Raw genomic sequence first — 11,374 nt, forward strand, 5'->3', positions numbered from 1 at the left:
ATGTTTGAAATTGAAATTTGAAGATATATTCATTATCTTTCCTTTATTACATTCTAAAAATTAATACAGCATCAGAAGCCCTTATATATTTTTTCAATGTTTTTTTAAAAATAAACATGTAAAACTTAGTTTTTAACTCATTAAACATTAAACTTGCTTGTTGTTTTGTGTATCGGTGTAAATCAAATAATTTAATAGATGGACAATAAGCAAGAAATATTTATTTTGCTAATGTTATAATCAATAGTTCTTTGTGGTTATAAGACATATTTTTCGACTAAACAAAACTCAAGTGTCTTAAATTCTGCTATAAGTATAATTTTATTTAACATATTTTTGCATTGTTCTACTGGTTAATTATACAGTTAATTTTGTAACAGCACACTATATATAATTTACAGATAGTTTGATACTTACTTGTTTTTTGAAAATTGGAAGGTATCTTGTTCAAATAATAGCATATCTGTATAATCAAAAAATATTTCTAATGTTTTGTCTTTCTTTTGAGTGCATATATAGTTATGGAAAAAACGTGGACAGTAGTGGGTTTTGAAGATGAGTCGGTGGAAGCCGTACCCACTTCCTGGATTATTGGTGACCAGTGCTACTGGCCAACACAAAAATATTCTTCAGTGAAGAATATGATTATTAATAACGAAAATGTTAACACATGTTGGCCACTACACAAAATAAAAGTATTTCGAAATGCAACATGTGGTGGGTATAGATTTTTAATATAGATTGTATGTGATGATGTAGATTGTATAGATTGAGTCATATTGAAAACAAAAATATAAATTTATATAAGTGTACATTTTTGGGTTTTTTGCAGACAACTACTTAAGTGCACGGGCCAAAACCAAATTAGCGTATCAATAAAATATGTTCATCTTCAGATGATGACGAAACCCCCCAGTTATCAGAAACTAGGATAAATCTGAGTCCATCACCACGCTATAAAAAGAAAAAGATGTCGAAGACACCTCTTTATCAGCAAAAGTCTTCGGATGATGAACCACAACATTCGCAAACTCTATTCAATGTAAGCCCTGCTCCATCCTACAAAAAGATCTTGAAGACACCTAAGAAAAGAGCAGGTATATGTACTAACTTTTAATCATAATCTCATTCATAAATATTTTTAAAAATTGCTATAATATCACATCGACAAAATTTTATAATACAAGTAAGCTACTATGTAGTAGAACTTGTTGCAAATTTAAATTGCCCTTAAAATATTATTATGTCACTTAAAATATATTTTTAATTTTTTTTTTGTAGGTATCTGTTTTTATTTTATAAATTTTTTTATAGAACTATTTTAAACTAATATAAAGAGATATATATATCACTTAAAGTACATTGTATTCTTTTTTTAGAAACAGTGGTATTCACAACACCAATTTCAAGTGTTGGTGGAAGCCAAAGCAGAGCTGAAGCAGTGTGTAACCAAACCTGCAATAAATGTTGTACGAGGAAAGGTAATGCATATGTATTATATCATTATGAAGATTAGTGGGCTAAATAAAGACCAGTATACTCAAATGTTTTGGTGTGGTATTCAAAATTCAAGTAATAATATAAAATTCATTGGGTAATCAGTATCTTAAATAAAATTTAAAAACCCTTTCAGATGACAGGCCTATACTACGAACAATATTAACACAAACAAATGTTATTAAACACATGACCAGTGATGTGCTGTTGGAGATGCAACAATTAAAAAGAAACTTTCGTGCTGTTCCAGAGCAATCTGAATCTTTGTATGACAAACTGGTAGATGTTAAATTTCCTATTAATGATCAAGAAACCTTGGACAGGTTTAATAACCATTTAAATTCATCATCAGTGTACACACTTGCTGTAAGTATTTCTACTGTGACCAATATTTAAAATTTTACAGTTACTCAAATGTAGATAATCTTATAAGTATTCAGTTAAGTTAGTATTTCGTAAGTACTTTTTCATTTCGAAATAGACTTCGTTCACATTTAGGTCAAAGTTTTTCTGAAGCAGTGGTGTCATGCTGTTTGTCCTAGCTTCCTTTCTGTTTTCATTAGAATCTTTTATCTTATAATAAGGAGTAAACTAGTACTTCATAACTAAATTTTTATTTCATTTATTATTTATTTACTTATTTTGAAATAAGGGTTCCCTTCCAAATTTAAGGTTATTGAAGAATTATTTGTGGACTAAAACATTGCCTTTGATTAATTCTAAACTACTAAAACTGAAATTTCAAATTTTTATAAATAATAAGGTTTTTTCAAAAATGTAGAATTGAAAAAGGATAAAAAAATAAATATCAAAATTACTGACATACTATGCATTCCACTAGTTGTCCCATTTTAATTTTTGACAAATAATGAATTTTAGGTGAATGAACTGTCCAAACTGGGAGGAAAAGACACTTCTCATTTCATAAGAAGGGTTTGCTCAACTCTTTTGACAGTTGCATTTGCGCAAGGGTTCAGTTTTTATGGAAGAAAAGGGAAAAAGCCATTTCATACTTTAAAGATTACAAAAGTATTAATCGGTAAGTTATTAATCTTGTTACTTTTTGTTCAAATTTACAATGTTAATATGAACATATATATGATGTTACGTATAAGTAAATATACATTATAAATTTTTTGTAGATGCCGCCGAACAAGCAGCCTTAGGTGGTTCATCATGTGAAACAGAAAAATGTATCCAAAGTTGGTTACGACGTTGTCCAGAAAAATGTGCAAAAAGCCTCAACAATACAATATAATGTAGTGTTTTTTTCCAATTAAAATGTGTTTTTGATTTACACTTGTTAATTTTATATAGGCTAATTTGTTATAGAGTTTCAATTTAATTGACAGCTATCAAAAGCGCTCGCATTTAATTAAACAGAAGTGTAAAAGCTTCAAATTCCTTATTGTAAAAATATTTTTTCAATATTAAAATACTAAAAATAAAGGAAAATTAGTTGCATCATTCAAAATATATATATATATATATATATATATATATATATATATATATATATACATAGTTTTATATATACATATATAATATATATACATACCTAGTTTTATATATATATATATATATATATATACATACCTAGTTTTATATATATATATATATATATATATATATATATATATATATATATACATACCTAGTTTTATATATATATATATATATATATATATATTTATATTAACTTTTTTGAAAATATACCATATGCCTTGACTAATAGTTGGAACAGTTGAAATTCGTATTTTTAAAACTTTGGAGGGTTATTGCTTTTAAGATGGTTGATGATAGAACAACATAATTTGCATCTTCTTAATTTAATATAGCATTAAAGCTCAAAAAACTGCATTTTGATAAAGCAAAAATAAAGTTTGCTTATATTGAGAAATATGAGTTTGAAAGTACAACATATATACTCTTTTATTAAAACCATAGCCGTTTCCAAAGTATTCTTACTTTGATTTATCAATACAAGTAAACTTTATTTTTGCTTTACCAAAAAGCAGTTTTTTGACGCTATTGTCGCCGAAGTGTGACATGTCCTTTTTAAGTCCTATAAATATCCTATTTAAATCCTATATATATGTCCATTTTAAGTACAATATATGTTCTTTTTTACGTCCTGAGGATGTCCCTTGCATATATAATTGGGACGTCTTGGGGATGCAGTTTTTTGTAACACATGGGCGTCCCACGGACGTCCTGTGGATGTCGACGGATTTAAAATGAACGTCCTGCGAACGTCTAAATATCCAGTGACGGCCGTCCTGTTAACGTCCACGGGACATCCATGTGCTATCTGGGTTTAAATCAAACCTATATCGTAAAGTGCTGACAAGTCAAACGAGGGATGTTATAGCCAATGTAATTTTTTATGCAACGAGAAGCGACAGAAAATAAACCTATAAAGAACTTTAAAAAACTTCAAGAAAGAGCTGTTATGACAACTGGCATAAGTTTGAGCAGTTTACAAAAAATTTGAAAGGAAATGAAATCGATTGAGAATACAGAAGCCGCTGCTTTTTCGACACCAAATATAAAGAGCCGCAGCTAAAAGTAACTTAGATGGTTTTGATAAAGAATTGCTTCAAAGATTTATTGTTACCCAGATAGCAAAGGACGTTTTAAAGACGTCCATTACATGTCCATTTAACGTCTGAATGTCCAGGACCAAGTCTGGACGTTTTAAGTATGTCCAGTTTAGTAAATCCTCGGGACGTCCAAAAATATATGTCCGTAGAACGTCCATTCTACTTACTTTTTTATATTTCCATTGGACTCACCTTTGCATTGTATTATTTAATGAGAAACATAAAAAAATCAGTATATAATGAAATGATTATAAAAGACGGCGTATATATATGTTCATTACAAGGTCATATGCGAAAGAACAATTTCAAACATATTGATATCTCGAGAATGGAGTTTAAGGAATTATATTATATGTGATTTTCAATTTCCAAATTGATACATGAAACACGAAGCCACGAACGAAACACGAACTAGGAATTATAGCGTAGTGTAATCTACATGATCTAATAGTTGTGAACTGTTGGTTCAGTACCTGTGGTTCTGTGTTGTTGTGTGTGACGCGTGACTGTCATTGTCAAATTGTCATTCGTGTTATCTGTTATCGTGTTACTCGTACCTCGTATTCGAATTGTTTATTGTTTCAGTGGTTGTGTTTGCATTTTATCATTTTCTTACTGAATACTAAAAAGGTAGAAGGTTGGTAAATTCATATAATGTATAGGTCAAACTTGAACAAACATTATATGCGTGCTAAACGACATTCGCGATCAGTTCCCTATTCACTCATCCCGCCGTCCGCAGTTTCAATATGTGAACAAACAGTCGAATGTGTTGAAGGCACTAGTTTTCTGTATGATGAAGTGAAGGAAAATGCAGCTCTATGTAGCTCTGGTTCTTCATCCTCTAGTGATTCAGAGATTGAGAATATACCAGAGAGTACGTCTTGTTCTGCTCATTCCCAACAAAATATCCTTTCTTGTGGTACAAACGAAAACTCAAGGAATATAGCATTCACAAATGTTGATTTCAATATTAATAATTCTAATAACAACCTAATAGAAAACAGATTGAGTCTTCATTCAAAATTGGCTGTGTGGGCTCTACAGCATAATATAGCACATACTGCTATAAATGACTTATTAATTATAATGAAGCAATGTAATCCTGAATTGCCTTCAGATGCCAGAACTCTGTTGGGAACATGTCGAAACATTGAATTGAAATCTGTTGATTCTGGCAAATATTATCATTTCGGATTGAAAACTTGGGCTGCACTTTAGTATTTGGGATAACGCCCACCAGGGGGAGTGGCATATCAATCGAAAGGGGACGATGAGAGGAACACAATGGTATGGGTTTTATCGCGAGGAAATAAGAGGAAAAAAATTTGAAAAATGTCAAAATTTTCTGACATGACCTAACCTAACCTAACCTAACCTAACCCAACCCAACCTAACCTAACCTGACCTAACCCAACTGAAAATTCAAATACAAGTTTTAATTTTTGTCTGTCACCTCAGTCTCATTAGCGCAGTGGTAGCGCTCTTGCTTGTCGAGGCTGAGGTACCAGGTTCGAATCCCGGTTGGGGCAGACTATTTAGCGCACACAACACGAACAACACAAACAACAGAACACAACGGTAAAGTATATATATGATAACAATGTGAATCTCATTCCAGATTAATCTGATACGATTGGCGAACGAAGTCGTTAAAGACAGGAAAACTTGTCTTCAATGGTTAAGAGATCAAGAATTGCTTCCGCCGATAAAAGACAGAATATGTCGCAGTTGTCGAACGAAGAAAATGATGTGGGAGGCAGATCATGGTTTAGGTCGATGGCGGTGTCTGAAGCACAGAATAAACCAAAGCGCATCAGCCGAGACATTCTTGGAGCACTTGTCGATGCCTATCGAAAAGGCCGTGACATTGATATACTGCTTCGCCAATGAAATGGATTACGAGAAAGCCATCAAAGAGAGTAATATCCGTGACTACGAGACATCGAGTGCCACTGTAGCTGATTGGTACAGCTATTGTCGAGAAGTCTGTATGGTGGCCTTGAACGAGGTCTACAAAGAAGGCCAGATCGGAGGTGTCTGTCATATAGTAGAGATCGATGAAACCAAAGTTGGAAAAAGAAAGTACAACCGAGGTCGTAAAAGAGAAGGCCATTGGATACTCGGAATGATCGATAGAGAGGGTGGCTATAGATTAGAGATCTGCCCTGAAAACAAAAGGACCGCTGATGTTCTGATACCTCTGATCAAGAAGCACGTGACTCCGGGCACTGAAATTCACACCGAGGGGTGGAAACCTTACCTATCCCGTTAACCACAGTAAGAAAGGCAAAGGACGGTTCGTCGATCAACAAACCGGTGCACACACTCAGACAATAGAAGGAAGTTGGAAATGGTTGAAACACGATTTGGAAGAGCGTGGTTACAGTGGAGGTGACCTGGCCATGCACATGTGCGAATATCTCTGGCGTCGGGAAGTCCGTCACAATAAGTTGGATCCCTTCTTAGAACTCATTAAATGTATAAAAAGTCAGTTCAAACCAAAATATATGTAATAGAATAATATGAATAAAAAATATTTTTTGTCATTTCCTCGCGATGAAACCCATACCATTGTGTTCCTCTCATCGTCCCATTTCGATTGATATGCCACTCCCCCTGGTGGGCGTTATCCCAAATACTAAAGTCCTGCCAAAACTTGCATTGAAAATCTTGTGATTCAGTCTTCCTACTTGAAACATACAAAGGCACTAGAAATCATTCTCAATATTGATGGACTGCCTTTATCAAAGAGCTCCAGCAGTCAAGTGTACCCTATATTATGTAGGTTATCTAAAAATAAAACTGTCGATATGATTGGCATATACCATGGTTATGAAAAACCCAAAGATGCCAACTGTTTTTTGGAGGAATTTGTAAATGAGGCAAATGAGATTATCTCTAATGGTATATATATATATATAAATGGTCACTTTTGCACGGTTAAAATTAAGTCCTTCATTTGTGATGCGCCAGCCAAATCATTTATTAAATATACTAAAGGACATTCTGGATATTTTTCATGTACAAAATGCCATGTTGAGAGTGATTTTGTTGATGGTAAAGTATATTTTCCCGAAATAAAAAACCTCCAGTTGAAAACTGATGAAGGGTTTCGTACTAAGGTACAAATAGAGCATCATACTGGCACTTCAATAATTGAAAATATCCCAAATTTCAGTATGGTTGATGGTTTTCCATTGGATTATATGCACCTTATCTGTCTTGGGGTTGTTAAAAAACTAATCTTGTCCTTGTGGTGCTGCGGAAAGCCATGTACCAAAATTTCTTCTAGTGATGTTGCTAATATATCTGAGTCATTGACAAACATTTCTAAATATATGCCTCTAGAGTTCAATACAAAACCAAGAGGTTTAGGAGAGGTAAAAAGATGGAAGGCAACAGAATTTCGGCAATTTCTATTTTACACGGGGCCAGTAGTATTAAAAAACGTACTCAACAGAGACAAGTATTTGAATTTTATCACATTGCATGTTGCCATGACAATTTTATCAAATCCAAATTGTATTAATTCCATTGATTATGCTGAATCACTTCTTGTATATTTTGTAGAAACATTTAAAATTTTATATGGTAGACAAAATATGTCACATAACATACATAATTTATTGCATCTTGTAAATGATGTAAGAAAACATGGAATTGTTGATGATTTTAGTGCATTTCCATTTGAAAACTTCTTGCAATCGATCTTGAAATCCCTTAGAAAAAGTGATAAACCTCTCTCGCAAATAATAAAGAGAAAAAGCGAGAAGCAAACATTAACAAGGGAAAGTGAAAACGTTGCAAACAATTATCCTATTTTCTCAGTTAATCATTCAGATGGGCCAACATTAAATATGAATCTTCAAAATCAATTTAGAAAAGTCAATTTTAAGAGTTTTGTTCTTCATAATGCTTTGCCAGACAACTGTTGTTCTCTTAAAAATGGAGATATTATTGATATAAAAAATATTGTAATGTATCAAAATGAATATAAAATAATTGGAAATCAATATTTATTGCTCAGAAATTTGTATGAGCAACCTTGTAACTCATCAGAATAGGAATTTTCTTGACTAATTCAGATATTGGTCCACTCAAAATGTTTAATGTAAGTGATATTGATCGAAAGTGTATCAAACTTGAAAGTCAAAATGACATTATAATTTTTTCCTTGCTCCATATTACAAGTTGAACTTTTTTATGTCAGCAATAATAAAACTGTAATTTTTTATGAATTATAATGTACAATAAAACTATACAGCATAGTCATCATATATAAGTAGTAGGTATATATATATATATAGGTATTACAGTAAGAATCATTATTATTTCAGAGTATGCATTAAAGTGAACTTTCAATTTCACATGTCCTTTTCTATTGCTATTATTATTGTTTTCTTGAAATTATTGTTTATAGTGCTTAGTTATTAAGATATGTCAGCAATGGCTGATAAAACTTGGACTGTGGTTCAATTTGAAGACAGTTCCGTTGAAGCTGTCCCAACGAATTGGATACAAGGCAATAATATCTGTCACTGGCCATCAATGGCTCACCCAAAATTGGTAAAAGCTATTCGAAAAAGTGAGCCCTTAAACACATGCTGGCCAACACACAAAATAAAGGTTTTTCGAAATGCCACATTTGGTAAGTATAGAACATTTTTAAACTTTTTGCTGAGTATACATTTTATTTTCACTGAGGTACATATAAAAAAAATACATTTTAGTATTGACTTCTTGATTTTATAGTTGATAGCGAAAATGTGTAAAATTTAAAAAAATCGGAACTTATGTACTTCATTGAATCAAATTTAATTATAGGAACTTTAAAGTTTCGAAATGATGCAACACATCATCATGAAACACTCTACCACTACAATTGCCCTTTCAGATGACTATATGAAAGCCAGACAAAAAGCAAGAACTGCTGAGGTTACAAGCGACAGCATCAGAATTTGAGTCTGAGACTAAAAGAAGGAGAATACAAAAAGTTCTTTCTTCCAGTGAAGAGTCGATAGAAGAAAGTGTCTTGCCATCTCCTCCAAAAAGAAGAATTGGTATGTTATTTTAGAACTATAAACACATAATGTTCAATAATATATTGTTTATTGCAGATAATGAAAGAGTTGCAGAGTCAAACACTAGAAATATAAATGGTGAGCTGAGTTTTGATTATGGACCATGAAAAACAATTTTCTGACATATATTTGAATATACCTTAATTTTTATTTGTAGAAGATCAGCAAGCAAGTACATCAGTTGAAGTTAAAGATAATGTGTTGGACTCATCGATAATTACTGAGGTTTATTCCTTCCATCCAAAGGAGTCAAACAGTACTCACAAGGATATACAAGATTATTGCTGCAAGGGATGCCAAGAGAACGGTTAGTATCCTATAAATGACCAAAATGTATTGTCCAAGATTAGCCAGTTATTTATTGACTGCTTAAATAGCTCAAAATATTGCAAAATTTAAGAGAATTTCATAATGTTTACCACAACATGCATTTTAATCTTGCATTGTTTCCAGCAAACAAATTGAAAACTGTCATTGAACAAAACCATCTTCTAAGGAGTTTGGCAACTGATATTCTATTAGAAGTTCGACAAACAAGAGAACTAGGAGACATGAATAAGAATGGAATACACTGTGATGAATCATTATTCCTCAAATATAATTTGTTTTTTCCATTAAATTCTGAAGAAGACGTCCTTAAATTTGATGAGATTTTGAATGTTGATTCAAATTTTAATGGAGCTGTAAGTAAATTTATTTCAACAAATATTTTTATTTGTATTAATTCTTGTTTGTAATACATATGTCTACATGGTTTTCAAATATAAGTATTTTGAATACTACCTTACATTTAAATATTTCAACTGTTCTCTATTTGTATATTCAAAATTCTGCGGAAAAATTATATAAGATTACAATTTGAAATTTTTTATAAAGTGAACTAAAAAAATTAGAGAGGCAGTTCAAAATATGCCAGACCTTGGTAGATAGGTAATACATTATTCTCATTTCTGCATTATTATCTCAAATTGCTTTCAATAATCAGTTAAATATTATTAAGTTAGAAAAACTCTTCTGGTGAATGAATTAGCAAAACTAGGGGGTACAAACAACTATAATATGGTGAAACGTATATTGACTCCACTGTTAACTAATGAAGAAGCAATGAAATATAGTTGGTTGGGACGAAAAGAAAAGAAGTCCTTCAATAACATGAAAATTACTCAACTTATCATAAGTGAGTATACTCATATATTATATAGACCCCGGTTACATTAGATATCACATCACAAATATATATATACATATATATATATATATATATATATATATATATATATATATATATATATATATATATATATATATATATAATTTTTTTTGATTGATGCAACTTATTTTCCTTTTCTTTTAGTATTTTAATATTAAAATTTACAAAAAGGATTTGAAGCTTTATCTCTTCTATTAATTCTTTGCGAGCGCTTTCGACAGCTAGTTATACTGTCATCTTCTTGGCTCTCCTCCTAGTAGGAGGAGAGCCAAGAAGCTGTCGAAAGCGCTCGCAAAGAATTAATAGAAGATATAAAGCTTCAAATCCTTTTTGTAAAAGCAATTTTAATTATTTTCAGGTTCAGCTGAGATGACAAACATGGCCAAATCAAGACAAGAAACGGAGCTGTCAATTCAGTCATGGCTGAAAATAGCGAAGGAGAGGAGGGATGTAAAATCTAATAAAAAGTTTTAATCTAATATATCATTTATTTCATGTTATAATTTTCAATAGATATGTTTCAAATAAAAGATTTTGAAATGTTCAATATTTTCTTAATTTTCTCGAGGCAATCTGACCTAATAAATAAATAATTTTTAGCGTACAGAAACGCATGACAGAAACAAATAGAACATCCTGTGAATATTTTTTGAGCTTTTCATTATGTCCATGAAATGTTCTCAAATGGATGTCCTAAAGACATCCTGTAAATGTCCATTTGAAGACCTGTAATGTCCTATTATGGACATTCTAAAGACATCCTGATTATTAACAATGGACGTTACAAAGACGTCCATAAGATGTCCACGTCCGTAAAATGGACGTTTTGAGGATGTCCTGAATGTCCAAGCGGGACGTTTTAAAAACGTCCATGAGACGTATTTGTGCTATCTGGGTAATTATTATACTATCGATAAAAAAGTTCCAACTCTTCGGCACATACATCATAAATTTAAATCCGAAAATAACTATGACGGTTC

At 31.6% G+C, this 11,374-nt stretch overlaps 1 protein-coding gene and 1 long non-coding RNA gene across 2 annotated transcripts; both read left to right on the forward strand.

The window, feature by feature from the left end:
- The first annotated feature begins 872 nt into the window (after positions 1-872).
- Positions 873-2,914, forward strand: LOC141483574 (uncharacterized). The gene is made up of 5 exons (XM_074178298.1): positions 873-1,097; positions 1,380-1,481; positions 1,634-1,863; positions 2,377-2,536; positions 2,640-2,914. Exons 1-5 carry the CDS (start codon positions 971-973, stop codon positions 2,753-2,755), a joined length of 735 nt encoding a protein of 244 aa, XP_074034399.1. The 5' UTR covers positions 873-970; the 3' UTR covers positions 2,756-2,914.
- A 4,904-nt stretch (positions 2,915-7,818) lies between these two features.
- Positions 7,819-10,975, forward strand: LOC141483578 (uncharacterized). Its single transcript, XR_012466166.1, has 6 exons — positions 7,819-8,751; positions 8,998-9,163; positions 9,221-9,262; positions 9,342-9,491; positions 9,638-10,361; positions 10,753-10,975. It is a non-coding gene; the product is annotated as an uncharacterized lncRNA (long non-coding RNA).
- Positions 10,976-11,374: the final 399 nt, after the last annotated feature.

This window comes from Leptinotarsa decemlineata, unplaced genomic scaffold (genome assembly GCF_025532065.1).
Source record: "Leptinotarsa decemlineata unplaced genomic scaffold, Ldec_3_MD MMD2_P_RNA_scaffold_14, whole genome shotgun sequence".
Lineage (NCBI taxonomy): Eukaryota > Metazoa > Arthropoda > Insecta > Coleoptera > Chrysomelidae > Leptinotarsa > Leptinotarsa decemlineata.